A 22,271-nucleotide genomic window follows, 5' to 3' on the forward strand; every position below is an offset into this window, starting at 1 on the left:
CTCAGTTAGGTAAGCGTCTCACTTCAGCTGAGGTCATGATCTCACAGTTGGTGGGTTCAGGCCCCACATCGGGCTCTGTGCTGACAGCTTAGAACCTGGAGCCTGCTTCAGATTCTAGGTATCTTTCTCTCTGCTCCTCTCCCCCCATCTCTCTCTCAAAAATAAACATCAAAAAAAATTTTTTAAGAAGGATTCTTGGAATTTTAAGTACTATTATATATAGTAAGTTCAGCACTTAGTACTAAGTACTTTGCTATAATAGTATGTATATTAAATACTATTGCAGTCCTATGAAAATAGAATTTTTTAAAAAGTAATTATAAAAATATTCTCACTAGAGTTGGAAAAACAGTTCATGCAAGTCATGATGCAATAGTGGTATAAAGTGAATAGAAATACTTTTCCAAATGCCATTCTCATTGTTCATATTATCCTTCTGAAATTTTTCTGTACATGTACAAGTGTGTGATACTATACATACCTGGCATACACAATATACTATGTACATATAAACCTAGGATTATATATAAATATATTTGTTGTTTTTTTTTTCTTTTTTAAGGTTTCAGTACGTGTTAGCAGTTGTTACTGCTAGTGTCATTGTATGTATTTTTAAATAGAACTCTTTTGAAAAACTAGCACCATACTGGAATTCATGCTCTACCCATATTATATTAAAGAAAGAGCCTGTTTCCCTGCAGTCTAGTCCCTTTACCAGCCTAGTTAGTGAAAAGTCCATTTATCAACCATTTTTATTTTTGTTCTTTTCTAGTTTTTTCATTGGATTAGCACATAGTCTTACTGGGGTTGTTTTTAAAACTCCCTTTTTTTTTATATTAAGTAAATTAGCTCCATTGTTTATGGTGCAGATAGATTCCCTTTGAAGTTTCTTACTTTTGTTTGGAATGTACACTAATTCCTGTTAATATTTAGGAAGATAACCTATGGAATCAGTCCCTTATGGCTTCTGGGATTTGTATCATACTCAGGAAAAAAAGGCCCCTCTACATTCTAACAGGATTTAAAACTTAACCATGATTTCTTCTAAGATTCTTTCCCAAGGATTAGAATCCCTCTGGGATTTATACTCCTTTAAGGAGTAGAATGCAATTCAGAATTAATACTTGTGCTTCGTTTAATTTATGAATGAATGATTTGAGAACTGTAAAATTCTATTTGCCCTTTTTTCTAAGTGGAAATTCCTTAATAAAGTGCTATTCAGATATTGTGGATATCAAGCCCGCCAATATGGAAGAGCTGACAGAGGTGATCACAGCGGCCGAGTTCCACCCGAACAGCTGCAACACGTTTGTATACAGCAGCAGTAAGGGGACCATCCGGCTATGTGACATGAGGGCCTCTGCCCTCTGTGATAGGCATTCTAAACGTAAGTTTACTGTGTCCTTTTTTCAAATGCTAACATTTTCTGGTTTTCTGAAACTAGTGTGCCATGTGGTGACCACATTTATATAGGTTGGTGATCTGGGAACTCTGTGTCCAGGGCCTCCCGCACCCTCTGCCAAGCTGACTGGCCCCACCTGAGGCATGGCAGCTTATCCCACTGGGACACATAAAAGGCCCTCCTGGGAGCATGTCTGTAGATGTCCCAGTGGATGTATTTTTAAATGGAATGCTATTTTGGAGGAACCTGGGGTTAGGCTTTCCAATTCTGTTTTCAAGTAGAGCAGGTTTTATTTTTCTTCCCTTCTTCCTTTCCCTTCTCTCTTTTCTCCTTGCCTTCCCTTTGTTGCTTTCTATTTTGAGCTTTCTAGGAAGTCTTTTTGGAGAAGAGCTTTCCTTGGCTTAAAAAAAATGAAAAAGCACCAAGTTAAAAAATTTAAGGGTTGCATTATTGTTGTCATCATGTTACTGTAGACATGAAATTCATTTGGTGCGTGCCTGTTATCAAAACCATTTTACCTGGCCACTGAAACAACAATCTGGTACGGCTCTGGACAGTGCGTTTCCTTGCGGTGACAGTACAGGCCGTCATGGGGGATGCGGGACCTGCAGGCCTGGTGCCTTGGAAGTCCGAAGCCCTGGGTGAGCTCAGCTCTGCTGAACCAGCTATAGGGCTCTAAGTGTGTGCTGTGTACTTGGGTATCTCCAGCGTCAGCGCTGAGAAACCTCCAGGGAGGTCATGTTCATATAGCCAGAGAGATCTGTACTGGCTTGTCATCTCTTAACTCGTAGGAAGTGTGTGAATGGTTGTCTCAGCAAGTGCTTTGTCCAAGCCACAGTATTATACAAATTGCCCTTTTTTGCTTGTTTTTAGTGTTTGAAGAACCTGAAGATCCCAGTAACAGGTCTTTTTTTTCTGAAATCATCTCCTCTATTTCTGATGTAAAATTCAGCCATAGTGGTCGATATATGATGACTAGAGACTATTTGTCAGTCAAAATTTGGGACTTAAATATGGAAAACAGGCCTGTGGAAACATACCAGGTATTTGCAGTTTTCTCTTTCAATGAGCATATAACGTATTTACTTCTAAGTTTTTATAGAGGATTTTGTACTATGTTAATCCCAATACAGCATGGTCAACTCGTAGGCTTTTCCCTTCAGACATCCATAAGCATATTGCTCTTCCATATGTTAATTTTATATGTATTTTTGTAGGTTGTGTTGTCTGTTCAGTTAAAGTGTGATTTTTGCTACCAGTTTGCTTCAGTGGTAACTTTTTTCCCCGCCGCTGTCTACATGTAAAGTGAGGAGGGGAGAGCAAACACTGTATTAATGTCTAGATGGGGAAGAGGATTGGGGAGAATGGCCAGTCCGAGTGGAGATGTCCCGGTTGGAGTATGTGCAGTAGTAGTTGAACTGAAGCTTCACTTGGGCGTGCCCAGTCAGGTGGACTGGCTTTCTGCCTTTTGGCTGATAACTGTTGTGTTAAGCTAAAGCAGAAGGGCTTGAAAGCCCAGCGGACGGCTTTAGGTGTTGTCTGTCATAGGATGTTAGGTCTGGATTCTCTTCTCATCAGCCAGCCACTACCAATGATCCCCTGTCCCTTTCGTCTAGAGAAGAGAATGAAGATGCTCACAGCTGGGAACAGGGTGGGGGGCAAGCAGAAACCGGGGGTTAAGCCCTAGGCCACAGTGTAGAAAACCCCACTGCTTCAAGAATAGAGAATTTATAAACAGTACCTTCTTTATGTTATGTGTCTTCCATAAAATTAGAACAATGCTTCTCAAAGTTTTTAATCCTCTTTGACAAACATAAAGTACTTAAGACTCTTCCTTAATGGTATTTGAAATTTTAAAGTAAACGCTATGTTGAAACAAAAGCAAATACATACTTCTTTCTTTTCACATTACATTTGTGTAACTTCCAAGATTATGATCTATTTGCTGGTGTTCCTCACCACCACTACTACCACCACCACCCCATTGCCACTGAGAATAATTGATTTGAACCTTAACTTTGTCCACTTAAAATTGTTTGGTGAGAAACCCTTATATGTGCATCCTAAAACTTTGTTTGTTAGGATTTACCTAATTTTATCTGATTTGCAGGTTTTCTGCCTATGCTGAGTTAGTGATTCAGAGTAGAGTCACATTATACTCAAATGTAACATATGCAGATTCAACTGTTACTGAAGTTATATAATCCGCAGTACTTAATGATAGTGTAGGGCTTCAGTTATTTAGGCCCAGAAAATGGTCTTTAAGAAGGAAGTAAAACATAATATTGAGTGTTTTGATCAGCAATTTATGGATTGAAAACCAAATGTTAATATACATTAGTCTTTAATTATTATTCTCTTATCTGTACCATTTTCAAATGTTTTCTAGCCTAAATAATTTAGTCAAGCCTATAACGTGTTCATGTGCCATGCCCCAAAGGGTATTTTTCTCTGCCCCACAGTGGGAAAGGTGTGTTCTTTGGAAGGGGGCTCATTTGTTTGTAAGAGAATGAAATTATTGCCTTCATTGTTACTAAGAGAATTCGGTTTTAATAAGAGTAAAAAGTTTGTATGTGTGTCTGTATATTTCTTTTTTTAAAAAAAATGAGTAAGGACTTGTTTAAATCGTTTTCCTAATATCAGTCAGCAAATAGTAAGATGTAAATAAATGTCTATAATAATACATTTGTACTTAAAACTCAGGTTCATGAATACCTCAGAAGTAAACTTTGTTCACTGTATGAAAATGACTGCATATTTGACAAATTTGAATGTTGTTGGAACGGATCTGACAGGTAATTGATTTTAATTTGAACTTCTCATTCAGTGTGCATTTTATTAGAGGAAAGAAATTTGTGATTTCCTTCTATGATTGCCACATTCACTAAAAATACAACTTCTTTTAGATTTACACGAACTATAAATCCTAACTTCATTATCCTCCAATTTCCTTGAGATAAATCCAGTAATCTTGGAGCGATAATAGCAGAAAAAAGTTAAGCATTGTTTCACTAATAAATATGAAAATGCACAACAGAGTTTCAGGATCTTAAATTATGATTTAAATGTCTTTAAATATTTACTTTTATCAGCCAGATCAAATGACATTTTTGACATGCCAGTAGTTAAAATGGTGAAATTTCAGTTTATTTGTTCATCTAGTATGAGACTGTTCTTAGAAATATTTAGGCAGTGAGTATTTCATTTGGAATGTTACACACCAGTTTCTCCGGACACTACATTAATACCTCATAGAAGTGCCGATTACTATCTGTATTTGTAACCGTATTACCACGAGTCATTAGGGTTTTCATATATAACCCACAACGTTGCCGTCATATGCTTCATTTTCATGATGTCATGAAAATGTGTACCATTATTTCCAAGGATAAATAAGTCTTAATCTCTCAGTTTTTTAGTTGTCCATATTTATTTACCATTTATTGTGTTTCAATAGAACAGAACATAGTACAAGAAAACATAATTTTGGAAGTACTTAAACTTGCCTTCGAGGTAATTAGAAGTACTTCTGGTGTAATCATCGAAGCTTGTCAAAATTCTGGTTTCATGGTGTTATGTGTTATCAAGGATGATAGAACTTGGATCTTTTATCTTTGGTATGATTTTTTAAAATTACTTTTCTCTGATTCTAACATGACGCCCAGTAGTAGGCTGCATGGGACACCTAGACTAGGAATCAGCAGACCTTGCCTTTGAACACACTACTAACCCCAGGGCATCAGGACGTTTCAAAAAAGAAGGAAGAAGAGAAAAGGAGAAATGAGCAAGTATGAAGAGAAAGAAGATACTGATAGAGTAGGATCTGGCACACTGCTACAACTAGTTCTTCCTCACATGGTTTAAACTCTTGATGTCCCTTAACATTTAAAATGTTTTTTGAAATAATTTCAAACTTAGAGAAAACTTGTAAGACTGAACAAGTCTTATTTAGCCCTTACTCAGGTTCTCTTGTTACTGGTTGCTGTATCATTCTCTTGTCTTTTTACCTGTCTCTATATAAGACATGCAGGTAGGAGCGCCAGGGTGGCTCAATTTGTTGAGCAAGCAACGCTTAATTTCAGCTCAGTTCATGATCCCATGGTTTGTGAGTTCGAGTCCCACATCGGGCTCTTGGGATATCTCTCTCTCTCTCTCTCAAGAGAAATAAATAAAACAAAAAGACATGCAAACAGACACACATACTTTATTTGTGAACCTATTGGGAGCAGATTCCAAACATGATGGCCCATTGCCCTTACATGTGCTAATGAGTATATCCTAAAACATGAGATTTTCTCCTAATGATGGCAGGGCAGGCCTCCTGTCTAATCCACAGAGCCCGTTACAGGTTCCCCAGCCCTCTCTCTGAGGCATGTCCTTCCCAGCAGAGGAAAACATATGGTCAAATAGCCAATCCAAAACTATGTGTAACATTTAATTGTCCTATCTTGTTAGTCTTCTTTTATCTGGAACAGTAAGTTCTTCATGTTTTCCTTGTCTTCTGTGACTGTGGCACTTTTTGAAAATGGGCCAGTGATTTTATAGAATGTTTCTCAATGCGAGTGTTGTCTGATGTCTCCTCATGATTTGATTCAGGTCACACATTTTTGGCAGGTATACCACAGAAATGCTGGCTTAACAGAACCTTTAAAATTTACAAATAGTCAAAGACCTATGTGTCCTGATCCATAAAACCTCCCAAATTCAAATAATACAGGATGCCAGTCTAAATTACATAAATCATTTTACAAAAAATACAGTTTTAATACCTCCACGTCCATGCACCAATTTGATTAAAATATTGTCAAGTGTCCTTTGGGGGAATTGACAGTACTGAAGAGATGACAGTCAATTGTATTTCATACATGACCTGTGTAGTATATGACATTTGCAGTTTGTTGATGTTCTGTGATCTTATTTACAATAATAATTTAAACCATGTGGGAAGAATGTGGTAAGTAAGACTAGCACCAGGCCCTTTCCAAATGAATGGTTTCAAACAGGAGGTTTTGCTTACTAGATACTTAAAACTTAGTAAATGTTGAGCAGTGATGGATCGAAAGTTGAACTGACAAAGAGCTACCCTGGGACAGGTTAAAACTTGGCAGCCCTTTAAGCGGATACTATTAAAAATATTTGTCAAAAAAAAGTGCTTCAAGTTTATTTTATGGTAGAACGATTTTCTGTTAATAAAAACTTGATATGCTACCCTCTTAATATTCTCAGAAGCGGATATCTTAAACCCTTCATAAGGTGGGATGATCCCAACCAGACAGCATCCTGGGAATAAGTTCTCTAGTTGATAATTAAATCACAGAATAAAGCATTGGATTCTTATGAGCAGCTTTATGCCATGCATTTTGGAGGCTTTAGGATCTGTGGTTCCACAGTTGGTACATCAGGAAGCTACAGGTCTAGTTAATCACAGCCTGTAGTGGCAAAAATGTTCAGAGGTAATATCTGTACTGCTAAGCAGCTATACTTGAGAATACTTCCCACGTTAGTGATGGTTTGGGCAGTCATGAAAAGGGGTCGTTGAGAGAAAACCAAGTTAACTAGCCCTAACTAGTACCAGACTAGTACAGGTTTGTTTGAGGGTCTCTGGGTTGGTGTCAGCAGCCCTCTTCTTAAATCAAACTCTGCTTGAATAACTGTTTCCTGTGGAGCACACCGGGCTAGATTCATCCCTGAATCATTTCACTGAACATAGGCTTCTGTTCATGTATTTGACTGCATACTTGTTTGCTTTTGCAGCGTTGTCATGACTGGATCATACAATAATTTCTTCAGAATGTTTGACAGGAACACAAAGCGAGACATAACCCTAGAAGCGTCACGGGAAAACAATAAACCTCGCACGGTTCTGAAGCCACGCAAAGTCTGTGCAAGTGGCAAGCGAAAGAAAGATGAAATAAGTGTTGACAGCCTAGACTTCAACAAGAAAATACTTCACACAGCCTGGCACCCCAAGGAAAATATCATTGCTGTAGCTACTACAAACAATCTGTATATATTTCAAGACAAAGTGAATTAGGGTTGGCATTCCCAGCAGAAGAGCCCACTTCCTGCTTAGTTGAGATAGTTGAATCTAGCATTCGTACCTAAAAAAGAGAGAGGTCCATTGTGGCGCCCCTTTCCAGTGTTTGACAATGTGCCATTCGACAACACATTTTTATAGCTACATGGAGAAATCTCTGTGGATCCCTCCCTGCAGTGTTCTCCATGTCTGCTAGCCATGTAGGTAAGGGCAGGGCACTTTTAATTTAAATGACTTCTTGCACCATCTTGCCTAATGGACTAGATTGGACTGTATCAACATTGATTTACTCCACTTTTTATGCCTTCCATTGTGATGACGTCAAACACAGTGAAAGCCTTCAGTCATGCTTATGGGATTTAATTGTGTATCCTCATTACTGTATCATTTGTGGGGTACACCCCTCCCCCCTTTTTTAAATTAAACACAGCTCATTCTTACTGTGGCTTGTAGCATTCCTCCTCTTCTGGCCTCCTGGACTCTTCCCCTTCGTCTCTCACCCCTGCCCCTCCACCCAGTCTTGGTGGTGGTATATTAAAAAAAAGAAAGAACGAAAGCACACAATATGAGTCAGTTTGGGGTCAGTGGTAAAGGGGGTATATGTTGCGAACAAATGTTTTAAATAACAGTTGGCTGTAATCACTCCTTGCCGTGTCTGGCACCGAAAATAAGGAAAAAAATACTACTACTGAATAAAAGTGACAAAGAATGGAGAATCTGGTTTTCTTTTTCTTTTTTAATCTACCTCTTTAAGCCAATATTTTGTGTCATACTTTTGGGCGCCGTGAAATGAAATGAGTTTCCATTGTTTAATTGGTATTTTTGTTAATTATTTTTAATAAGTGTTCTTTTACATGGAGAAGAAGAGGTCATGGTTCTGTATGAACATGTTTTGAATATATATTGGTATTACTAAGGATTTCACAATCTATAAATTGCTACTAGAGGTTTTTTTTTTTACTGTGGTTATAAGTATTGGATACATTGTATCTACACTTAACTCCTCTGTTAATGAAAATTGTTGTAAATGGGAACCAAATTTGTAGAACTTCATTTTTAAAGACTTTACCGTGCTTAATTTCATTTTTGCCTTACTAAAGACTTAAAACACTTTAACAGTTTAAAACTTTTGTCATTCAATCATAAAACATAACAAAACTCTCCTCACGTGATTTACATAGTTAAAATTGACACTGCACTAAATATTTTTTTTTTGTATTTTACTGCTATCAAATCTGAATGAAATGTACTTTGCCATAGATATGTTTTTCCTCTATTTTTGGTTTTCCAAAGTATTAATATTAAAGACAAACTTTAAAGGTACAGTGTTCAGAAAGTGCTTAATGGACTCCCAACAGCTGCCTCAAATAAAAATTTCGTAATCTGTCAATGATTACATTTTCCTTAAGTGGTTGATACCTTTTCCAAAGATGAAGAGTACCCCTATTTTTTAATGGGTAGAATGTACCTTTGTCAATCTCGCAGAAGCTTTACTGGAGAAAAAAAATGGATTTTATTTTTAAAACTATAAATTGAGTAGGCATGTATATTACTAGAGAATGGTTAGGATGTTTTGGGTGAGCAGTAACAGACAACCTAGAATTTCAGAGGACTCTGAGTGCTTCGCATATATATGTCCACTACCTATTGTTCTATTCTCATCAGTGAAAGATGATGGAGCAATTCGACCATAATTCCCTCTATACCTATATGAATATTATGTCTTGTAAGTCAGAATTTTTAGCACACAGGAGAAATTTTATGTAATAAAATTACTGTATCTTTTGGACTTAACACATTTGGAATTTGTATTTAAACCCGTTATATGTCTGAAAAGTCTTCAAGTAATGGCACTTTTACTAACTTACTTGGGGCTCTTGGGTGCATTCCTAAGTTGTGTTATTGATTCTTCACACCTGACTTGGAGTGGGAAGTTCTCCTGCCTCAATATTAAACACTGATATTCGTCTCTGATCAGGCAGCTTTCCAGATCTCCGTGGAAGATTGTTTCCCTAAAGTTTGGGTGTAGATCTTGCAATCATACCACCAAACAGCTCTTGGAAATTCTCTTTTGATTCAGCAATAGGTATAATGATTCTCACCCATGAAACTAAGGGTTAGTTTTTTATGTTGAAGAGAAACACTGCTACAGTTAAAATGCTTCTATAAAGGAATGCTATTACAACTTGTAATGATATTCTCGACTATCAGTTTTTATTTATTTGATGTAGCAAATTAGAAGCCCAGCCACTCATCTCATATGGTCATGGTTAATCTTTTTACTAATAAAAATTTTGCTTAGAATAAACTTAGTCTTGTCAAGTTGCTTGTATTCTCCTATTCTCTTGACATCTCCAAACATATTCTATCCCTTCTGTCTTCACCTGTTCTTAAAATTACAGCAGGAAAAAGGACTTTCATTCTGTTAACCTCCTTTGATCTCTTTAGTGGCTGGGCAATAGTTGTTTTATAAATCTCTGTATTTAGGTAAACACATGTTTATATAACAACTAACTACTGATATTAAGCTCTCTTCTGTGCAGCTCTTAGTCCTTTGGAATAAATTATTCCACGCAGGGCACCTGGATAGTTCAGTCGGTTAAGCATCCAACCCCTGATCTGAAAGTCGTGAGTTCAAGCCCCACGTTGGCTTCCATGCTGGGCACGAAGCCTTATTTAAAAAAACAAAAAGACATCCATGCATTTTTTCCCCCTTTCAAATTAAGTGAAGATATTTTTGTTAGGGTCTTTTTTTTTTTTAAACATAGTTTATTGTCAAGTTGGTTTCCACATAACACCCAGTGCTCATCCCCACAAGTGAGGATCTTTTTAAACCATTAATGTGAGAATTCTTGTTACAGATAGTCCTAAAGACAATGAGAAGTATGAGAATAGGTTCTTTGAGTAACAGTATTTTTGGTCTTGGAAACTGGATATGTGAAACCTAGACACTGATGAGTGTTTCTAGTGAAATATAAATCATTACCTTCTTGGAGAACACTACTTCATCTTTTTTTTTTTTTTAATCGTATTTAAGTTCAACTGGAGATAGTATTATACACTTCTGGAAGAACACAGCCAAGCCAAGAAGAGGGAAAAGGTGAATGCTAGGTAATCGAGAATCAAGTCCATTTACTTTAGCATTCAAGAGCATTACTATTTTGGGTACCTGATTTATTCAGTTGGTTGGTAAGCTCTCTCTCTCTCTCTCTCTCTCTCTCTGTGTGTGTGTGTGTGTGTGTGTGTGTGTGTGTGTGTGTGTGTGTTCACCATGACTAATGATTTTTTTACACACCTTTTCCTCAAAACCTTAGAACCTGACCCTGCTTCGTTTTGTAAAATTGCATGAGGTCAAAACAGTCTAACTCACATTTAGTATTATCAAATCCTTGGTGAATTTACAAAGCCTTGGGGTGTTCTCAAATGCTGAAGAGAATTTCTTAAGCGAGTGATAAATTCAGTTTTGTCTCCTTGACATTTTATTGCATAGTGGTATTGGACTTTTTAATCTGTCTCTATGTAAGAGTTAAGAAATGCCCACCGAAAGTTCCTCTTTGGCACAGCACCTGTCAAACGAAAGGCACTGCAAAGATTCCTCCAAAATGAGAAATTTAGCAAAGAACTAAGCATAAGGGGTAACTGGCATAAGGGGGAAAGCTAGTACTTGTTTCTTTTAAAGTTCTATGCTTAAACTCAGTAGTATGTGAACAGCAACAAGTTATGTGAGGGCTTTCCCACTAGGGGGCAATGGTTACGTCCTGAACAGCATTTACCAGGTATTTTTAAGAATGCATGAACAGGAGAGTTCTGTTCCTGTACTGTGAGAGCGCAATTATCAAAAGCTAAATTGGGAGCCAAATAAAGGAAAAGCCCAAGGTATTCATGCCCAAATAAAACCAATATTCAACATGACTTAGCAGTAATTAACAGGCCCAGTGATAGAGGGGGATCCCACATGTCACTTGTGGTGTCTTTTGTGGTCCTTTCTTATTGAGGAAGCAAAAATGAAATTGGACAAGAGTTGAGCGGTCCTTTGTTTAAATCCTAGCCTCCACTGTCTGGCGCTCCCTTTGCAAAATGAGATCCATAAGTGCCATGTTCGCTTCCTCTTTTACAAGGAGACCAGGGAATTTATTTTAACTTTGGGACTCCCATTTCTTTTTAAAAAGTAACTTCTAGATCCTGAGTACATGTTTTTCAGTAAGCACAGAAAGAAAAAAATAACCCACCAGTGATCTCACCATGCAGGGAGAAACCCATTTGTCTTTTTTATTTTTCCATAGAAAATGGAATCGTGTATACGGTTTCATGTTCTATTTCTACCCTTAACATTGTGTTGAGCAGTGTCCCTGATCAGATCAGGTATGAGATTTCCCTGTCTGTAGAGCCTCACATTTGTGTGATCATCCACTATTTTATTTCATTGGCCCCTGTTGTGAGTACTGAATTTTGTTTTTGTTTTTGCAAATAAAAGTGTCGGTGTGTAGGGGCGACTGAGTGGCTTAGTCGGTTAAGCGTCCAACTTTCGCTTAGGTCATGATCTCGCAGTTTGTGGGTTCGAGCCCCGTGTCGGGCTCTGTGCTGACTGCCAGCTCAGAGCCTGGAGCCTGTTTCAGAGTCTGTGACTCCCTCTCTCTCTGACCCTCCCCTGCTCACGCTGTCTCTCTCTCTCCTAGAAATAAATAAAACATTAAAAAAATTAAAAAAAAAAAGTATCAGTGTGTAAGATTTTTCGGATACCTTCCTAGAAATATAGTTCCTGTGTTAAAGGCTATGGATGTATTTAAGATTTGATACATATTGTCAGATTGCCTTCCAAAAGGAAGTTCCATCACTAGTTTGTGGGATTACCCATGTTTTCACACTGTGAGAAAATCCCATGTTTTAGTTGTATTAATTTGAGAAAGTCAGAAATGGTACATCAATTTGTTTTCCTATTCCTAGCCAGAGAATTCATTTCTGTAATACAAGACATGTACTCTGTAAATATTTTCTCCCACTCTGAGCCAGTCATTTTTTCATTCTCTTAACAGAGCTTTTTGAAGATCAGCAGTTCATAATTGTCACAAAGTCCATTTTAGTAACTTTAATGGATTGTGCTTTTGGTGTCCTCTAAGAAACCCGCCTAACTTATGGTGACAAAGATTTTTTTTTTTTTTTAGAACTTTAATAGTTTCAGGTTTTTACATTTAGGCCTCATCCTTTGAGTGAGCTTTTATATATGGTACATGTAAAGATTATACACCACAGATAGATCAAGTTTTGTTTTCTTTACACTTCTGTTGAAAATCAGCAGACACAATGTTAGTCTGTTTCTAAACTCTTCCATGAGTTTATGTGTGCTTTCATTCATGCTACATTGCCTTGATTCCTGTCGCTTACCGTAAGTCAGTACATCTACTTTGTTCTTTTTCAAAGGCATTTTTGCAATTTTAATTCCTTTGCCTCTCCATTACACATTTTAGAGCCAGCCTGTTGAGAACACAAACACCCTCTTGGATTTTGATGGTAACAGCACTGAATGCACAGACCAGTTCAGGGACAGCATTTGTCCAACCCATGAATATAGCATATTGCCCCGTTTTCTGTAGGTTGTAGAGTTCTTTTATCACTGTTTTTAGTTTTTACCATACAGATCTTACACATAATATTGTTAGCAGTTCAGGGTTTGTGTGTGTGTGTGTGTACTGGGTAATTGGTGCTTATAAAATTTTCCATTTCTAATTGTTCATTGTTTATATCTAGAAATAGAATGGATTTTTCTATATTGACCTTGTATCCTGACATCTTACCAGTTCACTTACGTAGATTTCTAGAAGTTTTCTATTTAGTCATGTTGTCTGCAGATTACTTATAATAAATGTTGTCTTTCTCTATAATCTTTCTAATTTCCTTTCAGATGCCTTTTATTTCTCTTCCTTGTCCTGCCGCACTGGTTAGACCTTCCAGCTGATGGTTAAAGGACTGGTGAGGTCAGTTCTGACACATCCTTGCCTGGTCACCAATATTAGGGGGCAAGCATTCATTTACCATTTACCATTAAGTAGGTTAGTTTTTGGGTTTTTCCAAATGGGCTTTAACAGGCTGAGGAAATTCCCTTTTATTCCTGGTTTTCTGAGACCTGTTAATCATGAGTGGGTTTTGGATTTTGTCAGGTATTTTTTTGCATTTGTTGGAATGATATCTTTTGCTGAAGGACCAGCTTTTCATTTCCAGGCTATCATTAGATTCTTTTGCTAAGTATTTTGCTAAATACTTTGTTGAGTATTTTTTTTTTGCATAAGTGTTCATAAGAAATATTGATCTGTAGTTTCCTTACCTTTTAATATCATTGTCTGGTTAGTGTAATGTTTCCCTCATGAAATAAATTTTCCTCCTCTCCCATAGTATAGAAGAATGTGGATAGAATTCATATAATTTCCTCCCTAAATGTTGGATGGTATTCACCAGTGATGCCATTTGGCCCTCTTTAGTGGAAGATTTTTATCTGAATTCAATCTTTTAAATAGAGTTATGCAGATTATTTCTTCTTGAGCTTTAGCATTTTGACTTTCAAGGAAATTGTCCATTTCATCTAAGTTATCAGATTTATGAGCATAGTTTTTCATAATATTCTGTTTTGTCTTATTCTGCTCAGACTGCTATAACAAAATACCATACACTGTGGGTTTTCTTTTATTCCTCCTTCCCCAATTCCAGTCCTCCCCCTCCCCGCCCTTCCTTTCTCCTCCTCCCCTCCCTCCATTTTTTGTAGTGAAACCAAAGAGTTTATTTCATTTATGGTTAGAAATTCCTCCCCTTCCCTTCATTTAAGGTTAGAAAATGAGATAAAGTTCTTTTATGTTCACTTTTTGCACTTAAAATAGTTTTTATTATGAATCATTTTATTTCTTCATTTCATTTTCATTTCTATTAATGATGACATATGAGAGCTACTAATTTCACTATATTTTAAATGTAGCCATTAACTAGAGCATTTCATAATTCTGCTTTTGTCAGTTGATTCTTTGGTGTTTTGTATAACTATATTGTCTCCATATAATTTCATTTATTTTCCAATATTGAATCTCTTTTCAAATCTCTTATTTTACTTTTCTGCTTTAATTGCAGACACTTCCAAATAATGGTAAATAAAAGACAGATACAAAGTTATTTGCTTTATTCATGGCTGCATGGGGATACCTTTGGTGTTTGTCATTAAATATTATGTGGGCTGTTGATGGAGATAAATACTCTTTACCATGTTAAGGAAATCTCCTTGGTCCTGTTTTACTAAGTTTTTTTTTTAATTGCATGTAATAATATCAAATACTGTGGCTGTCTATTGAGTTTATTTTTTTCCCTTTGACACTACTAAACTGATGGATAATTTTTGTGGCACTTGACTTCTGTATAGTAGAGGACATTGATCTTTTGTTCTTGTATGTAGCTTTCATCAGGATTGGGCCAGCTTCGTAAAATTAAATGACATGGTCTCATCTCTGTCAGTGCTTTACGTCGGTTTTGCTTCTTCTACTCAAGCAAACTCTTGGTAATTCCAGTGGAATGGGGGCGGGGTGGCAAGAGGTAAGGTGATTTTTTTATGGTGGTCACACCTCCAAAAGGTCCTTCTTATATTAATTGAACTCCATCACGGTTATGGTCGTTAAGATTATTGTAGGTAAAGGATTTGCTCCAAATTACCAAATAATATGTTCTGTTAGCATAATCTTGACTTCTACATCAATTAAGCACTTTATTGCTTAAAGGGACCTCAGACCTCATTAAGCCAACCTCCTCATTTGAAAAATGGCAAAATCTAAAGTTCTCCTGTCAAGAGTCACACAGCTGTGAGGCACTCTACAAAGAGAACTGTAATATATGTCCCTTGTGGAAATTGAAATGTATGCCCGCTTTATTCTCTGAATTGCCCAGCAGTCGGCAGAATGGAGCACTGTAACTTGAACTTTTAGTGGTGACATTGTGCTTCTTGGCCTGAATCTAGATCAAACTCTTGTTTATGAGGCAAATGAAGTTTATTTAGTGATGCCTGAAAAGATCCACGGGTGAGATTATAGAATTGTGATCCTAAGTAGCAAAGGACAGGTGGTTAGGATGGGATGGGGTGCCATACTAGGAACCCTGCCAGGCTACGAAAATACTATTATAAAGTCCTTTCCTCCTCTTACCCTGTCTTCACTTCCTCAGCTGGTGGCCAAGTGCTGACCTGTCTTGAGGATAAGTTTATGTGGCTATCAGATGAGAACGGCATCCAACACACTACTCTTTCCACTACATCTACTTACTTCCCTTTCTTCTGTAATGATTTAAGTTTGCACCTCGCCTGCTTTGGAATTAGGGCAAAATTACTTGTAATTGCGTATGATATTAAGGAGACAACACTTGATATAATCAGATACTTTGCAGAGTATATTGTGGTTTTTGTAGTCTTCTTATAAACTCTCACTTGATCCCAGCTACATTTCTGAGATGGTGAAAGAGTATTACTTTCCCCATTTGACCCTTGAAATCAGGCTCGGAGGATGTGACTTGCGCAAAATCTCACCACTGGTCAGCTTGGGCTCACACCCAGTTTTTCTTACTCCGGGTCCCCTTTGTCTTTTGTTGTTTGGTTGGGGGGGGGGTGCTGTATAGTATTATACACGCTGCCTCTTCGATATTAAAGATATTTTTTATTTTGTTTCCATTTGATGATGATGATGATGATAGTTTCACTGTACTAAGGACTTTTTAAATTCTTTTTTCTATCTTTTTCTTTTTGAGAGAGAGGGTATGAGTGACCAAGGGGCAGAGAGAGAGGGGAAGAGATTGAGTCCAACAAGAACACAGAGAGGGAGCAAAAGAGAATCGAGAATCCCACACAGGTTCCACACTGTCATCACAGCCTGAAGCAGGGCTCGAGCTCACCCAATGCAGGGCTTGAATTCACCAACCGTGAGATCATGAGCTGAGCCAAAGACAGATGTGTAACCGATTGAGCCACCCAGACGCCCCTGTACTAAAGATTTTACATAAATTAACTCATCTGATTTTCCTAAAGTAACTTGCCTAGGACTACACAATTAGTAAATAGTAGCGCCAAAGTCTGAATCCTCTTGGGCCACCTCCAGAGCCCACAGTGTTAACAGCTACTTTAGACTGCAAGACAAGCTGTAGACAAACCTTTGCTAGAAAGTAAACAAGCTTAAGGTCCTAATTTAGATGTCAGTGTTCAGGCACCAAAGCAGTTCCCAAAATTCCAGATCAAAATGTCCATTTCCTTACCAATTAATGTTAAGTTTGGCCCTTATTTCTCTCTCAGCAATAAAATTACAGGATTCTAGAACTGGATGAAATTTCAGCGATCAAGGTTAAAACATTTTCTGCATGAATAAGTGTGCCTCTTACCTTTCTCTTGACAGGAGAACATTGAGAGATCATTCCTTGGATTACTGCACAAGCAGCCAGCACTTTTTTTTTTTTTGAGCATCTGAAAGGAAACAAATTCTTTCCTACAAGAGAAATACTAAAAAACTGAATCTCATAGATTGAACTTGGCATAAGCCCCTAAATAAAAAGTGGGAAGTCTGATAATGAGATTCTGACTGAAGTGTGCATGGTGATACAGACGGTGTAGGATAACAGCTTGGGTCCAGGTGGGATCTCTGTGAATCTGGGTAAAGAAGAATCTGGCCCAGTCAGAGCCATTTTTCTAGACAGTCCCATGGGGGCTGAGAAACTAGATTATAATTAGAATACACGAGTCACTTTATCCACATTTGTGTTAAAATCCAAGGGGAGCCTAGTAGCTGTGGGTCTGTGCTTTGCAGTCAAGTGGTCTAGATTCAAGTCCATATCTATCACTGCCATCTTGTGTGCGGTGCTTTGCAAGTGTGTCAGTTTTCTTCTCTATAAAATAATAGGCATACCTAACTCAGGAGATTATTAAATAGGACATTAACTCTATGAAGTACTTAGAAAGTCTGGCATATATTAAGTTCCCAGTAACATAAGCCACTATGATAAATGTCTGACCCTCTTTTCTACCTGATTATCTCACTGGTTTTGAATAAACGCACTGGGGGAAATAACATGTAATGTAGTTCATACAAACTCTCTAACATCCAGACCCAGTTCAACTCAATATGTAAAACACAAATTTCCCCTCAGGATAACATTCTTTACAGACTCAGGCCTCAGGTCTCAGGTCTTCCTCTAAAGTGGGGCCAGCCAGACCACGTGTTTTGCCCCTCACTAGGATCTCACTTGCGTGTGGCTTATGTCATTAGGATACATCTGGGAAAGGAGTATTTATCAGGTCAGTTGGGAGTAAGTCAGGCTTAACTCGGTATTCAGTTAGCCTTAACTGAAATCTGCTTCTCGACGCAAGGAAACCCTGCTGTAATTTACAGACCCCTGAATAGTAGGTCATTGTCTCCAACTCCTTTTTCATCCCCCACGGCTCTTCCCATGGGCCCTCTGTCCCCGTCCGTGGCATGCCAAGGCTCTCTGACACAAGAATAAAGGGTGTTACACAGGGGCATAACTCCTGCATGTCTTAGTTCAGGTGTCAGAGAGTTTTCTCCAAACTAGCACCTAACCAGCTCCCCTTCAGTGAGCCTTGATCACCAATTCCCAGGCCTCCGATTTTCTCCATGCCACTAGTTACTCTCTGAAACTGTGTCAGTCATTCACTTGATAATTATCTGTCTCCCTAATGAGACAGGAAGCTACAAAAAAGAGGCCTTGTTTGACTGCTTAACTGTAGTTTGTCTGCTTAACTGTAGTAACCTGGACCCCAAAACATGCCTGGCACTTAACAAACACTCAAAGAATATTTATTGAATGAATGAATACATCCTCGCTTTTTTATTTGTCCTTTATAACCTTGCCCAAGCCACCCCATGGATGTAAGTTTTAGATTCCTCAGTTAAGTGATGCTAATAATGAGGATGGATTGGGGTAAATCTATGCAAAGACCTAGCATAAGCTATGGCACTAAACAGTAGCTATCATCACGTTGGCACTTTCAGCGATGAAAGTGGTGTGTTGTGGGGCGCCTGGGTGGCTCAGTCGGTTAAGCGTCAGACTTTGGCTCAGGTCATGATCTCTTGTGGGTTTGAGCCCCCCATCGGGCTCTGTGCTGAGAGCTAGCTCAGACCCTGGAGCCTGCTTCAGATTCTGTGTCTCCCTCTCTCTCTGTCCCTCCCCTGCTCACACTGTCTCTCTCAGAAATAAATAAAAACGTTTTTAAAAAGTGGCATATACTGGGTGTTATATGGAAACCAACTTGACAATAAACTATTTGAAAAAAAAAAAGTGGTATGTTGTAACATATTTAGTGAGGGAAATTTTCCCTGAATATAGATTCCAGGTTGACTTTTTTTTTAAGTTTTTTAAAACACTTTTATTCATTATTGAGAGACAAAGAAAGAACATGAGCATGGGAGGGGCAGAGAGAGAGGAAGACACAGAATCTGAAGCAGGCTCCAGGCTCTGAGCTGTCAGCACAGAGCCCGACGCGGGGCTCAAACTCACAAACCACGAGATCATGACCTGAGCCAAAGCCAGACGCTTAACCGACTGAGCCACCCAGGTGCTCCTCTAGGTTGACTTTTATACTCTCAGCACTTTAAAGAGATTACAGTAGTTTCTGTTTTCCATAGTTCCCAATGAGAAGTCTGTTATAGTCTTCTCTTTGTCTCCCTGTAAGTTAGGCGTCATTTTTTGCTGCTCTTTTTAAGATTTTCTCTTTATCAGTGTTTTGTTGTCGTGCTTTTTGTTTTGTTTGCCGTGGGGTTGTGATGTGCTCTGGTATAATTTTCTTCATGTTTTTCCTGCTGGGGTTTGTAGAGTATTTTGTAAGCATCAGACTATAGTTTGTGTCAATTTGGAACATTTTCTTCTAAGAAATTATTTCTTGAATGGTTTTCTCTGTCTTTCCCTCTGCTCTCCTTCTAGGACTCCAATTATACACGTCAGACTTTGTGACAAACTCCCTTACATCACTGTTCATTTACCTTCCCCATCCTTATTCTCTGTATTAAAAAAAATGAATTCTATTGCTTTCTTCAAGTTTACAAGTCATTTCTTCTGCAATATGTGATTGACCTTAACCCCTATCCAGTGAATTTGTTATTTAAGATATTTTATTTTTTCATCCCTAAGGGTTCTATTGGCTTTCTTATTTTTCAACTCCATATGTTAATGGCTTTCCTTAAAATCTCTGAATATATTTACAGTAATTATTTTGACTTCTCTGTCTAGTTATTCCATCATCTTTGTCCTTTGTGGATCTGGTTCTATTGATTGATTTTCCTCCTAGTTATGGCTCACATTTTTTCTACTTCTTGGCATACCTACTCATTTTTTTATCAGTTTCTGGACATCTTGAATCTTTGTTGGACATTCAAATTTTGTTTTCTTCTCTTAAAGAGTATTGGGATTTATTCTGACAAGCATTTATTTGTAGTTCAACTTCATCTCCTCAAGACTTGTTTTTGTGAAGGTTCATAAAGTTGGCCGTGGCACTTCATTATCCAATATGGTAGTCCCTAGGGCACATTTGACTGTTTAAGTTTCAATATAAATTATTTAAATGAATTAAAATTAAGTAAAACTACAAATTCAGTTCCACAGCCCCACTAGACACATTTGAAGTACTCAACAGCCACATATAGCCAATAGCAACTGTATTGGAAATTGCTGGCCTGGAATATTGTTACTCTAGAGATAATTTAGATCTACTCTAAGGCATGATTTTTCTAGGGTCTTTACTGACTGTTCCATGAGAACTCTCTGGTCTGCCTTCTCAGAACCTAAATATATAATTTACATCCCTGGAAATTGTTCAGCTTACAGTTTCCCATACATTCTTAGCTTATAGCGTTGCACTCTATGCTTACATGGCTTGGTATTGGGCAAAGACTGAAAGGGATCAATGCAATTTCTTTTTCATGCACTGGTTCTTTCTCTCCAGAAATCTGCCCAACTCTGCCAGTTATCTTACTTCCCTGGACTCCAAGGTCTGTGTTCATATCACCATCACCTCATCAGGTCTTCCGTGCTCTGCTTTCGATTCTCTTTCCTGCTCTAGTTCCTCCTTCAAGTAGCAAGCCAGGGTAATCACAGGACTTATTAGTTTCCTTTCTCTCATGTTTCAAAGCCCTAGGCAATTGTGCAATAGGACTTTCAGCAATGTCTGAATATTATTGTTCTGTATATTTGATCCAGTATGTTAGTTGTGTATTGTCAGAAGATAGGTCTGGTCCCCGCTCGTCTATGATAACTGGGAGTGGAAGTCCTTGATTCATAAACATTTTTTAAATTTTATTTCCTGTCCTAGTGATTACTCCAAATATAACAGATTCAACTGATTGACTGAATAAGCCAAACTAATTTGTGTTTCTACCACTATTGCACAGAATGATGAAATTATACAGAAGTGTAATTTTGGTAACTTGAACAGTTCTACCCATGTTCTTACTCTGGCTAGAAATGTTTTATATGCCTCTTCGGTCAGTGATGCGTTTTCTACTTGTGTCTTTCACAGTTACACAACTTTTGCTGCATATTTCTTTTATATTTAGATACTTACATATAAAATCTTATTCATAAGGAAGATCAAGGGCAATGACCACCTATTTCAGTGGAAATTCTGAATAACAATAAACTTTGTAATATGTTAACACTCACATGTAAAGGAAAAGATACATACAGTAAGAGGTAGTAGTTCAGAAGCTTCAAATTCATTCATTTCTTATTTTAATGTATCATTTTGATCTCTTCGTTTTTAAATCAATTGTACTGAAGACGTAGAATACATTCTTTTTCTGTTGCTTCCACGCACAGCTCCACAAACTTCACAGACTTAGTAACTCACAGTTGTGCAGGTCAGAAATCTGCATGGTCTTGGCTAATGTCTCTGCTCCAAATCTCACAAGCATGAAATCACTGTGTCGGCTGGCAGGGCTCTTCTCGGGATTTCCAGGAAGAATCTGTGAAATACATCCAGGTTAGTGGCAGGATCCAGGTCCTTGTTCGCTTATGCAACTTGGGCCTTCCTTAGCTCCTGGAGGATCTCCCCATGTGGGTGCCTAGACCTTAGCACCAAAAATAGCAAGCTGAATCCTGAAGTGTTTGGAACCTCTCTGACTTCGTGCTTTGATGCATCCCTTTTTAGAGACATAATTCTCTCCTCTTGAGTGCTCATGTGGTCAGATTGAGCCCATTCAGCTCAGCTGATCCAGGATAATATCCCTGTTTGTGCGTCTGTAAGCTTCATTACATTCACAAAGTCCCTTTTGCCATGTAATATAATACAGGCACAAGTTCAGGTGATTAGGACCTGGACATCTTTGGAGGGAGGGTGTTATTCTGCCTATAACATAAAATATTCAGAGGAAAAAAGTATAATATTTAGAAAGAGAAAGAGCAAAATGATTAGAAATTGATAGATACTAAAGACAGGCAAATTAGTTCTATCATATCCCTAATTTGTGTGTGTAGAAAAAAATACTCTAATGGGATAAATACTTAAAGAAATAATTCAAGGGGCACCTGGGTGGCTCAGTCAGTTAAGCGCCCGACTTAGGCTCAGGTCATGATCTCATTGTTTTTGAGTTCAAGCTCTGTGTCGGGCTCTGTGTTGACAGCTCAGAGCCTGGAGCCTGCTTCAGATTCTGTGTCTCCCTCTCTCTATGCCCCTCCCCCACTTGCATTCTTTCTGTCTCTCTCAAAAATAAATAAACATTTAAAGAAAAAAAAGAAATGATTCAAAGAAATTTTCCAGAAATGAGACCTAAGTCTTTAAGCATAATACATACAGATGTCTGGGAAACTGATATAGAACAA

At 37.9% G+C, this 22,271-nt stretch overlaps 1 protein-coding gene across 2 annotated transcripts in view; it reads left to right on the forward strand.

The window, feature by feature from the left end:
* PPP2R2A (protein phosphatase 2 regulatory subunit Balpha) overlaps positions 1-9,492 on the forward strand; it is an 81,457-nt gene extending 71,965 nt beyond the window's left edge. For both annotated transcript variants that reach the window (XM_039250424.1, XM_039250425.1), the window contains exons 7-10: positions 1,223-1,387; positions 2,276-2,445; positions 4,106-4,197; positions 7,157-9,492. In XM_039250424.1, the coding sequence (XP_039106355.1) occupies positions 1,223-1,387; positions 2,276-2,445; positions 4,106-4,197; positions 7,157-7,436 (707 nt within the window). In that variant the 3' untranslated portion in view covers positions 7,437-9,492. The remainder of the gene's footprint in view (positions 1-1,222; positions 1,388-2,275; positions 2,446-4,105; positions 4,198-7,156) is intronic.
* The last annotated feature ends 12,779 nt before the right edge of the window (positions 9,493-22,271 follow it).

This window comes from Hyaena hyaena, unplaced genomic scaffold, assembly GCF_003009895.1.
Source record: "Hyaena hyaena isolate Hyena2069 unplaced genomic scaffold, ASM300989v1 scaffold_370, whole genome shotgun sequence".
Taxonomy (NCBI): Eukaryota; Metazoa; Chordata; class Mammalia; order Carnivora; family Hyaenidae; genus Hyaena; species Hyaena hyaena.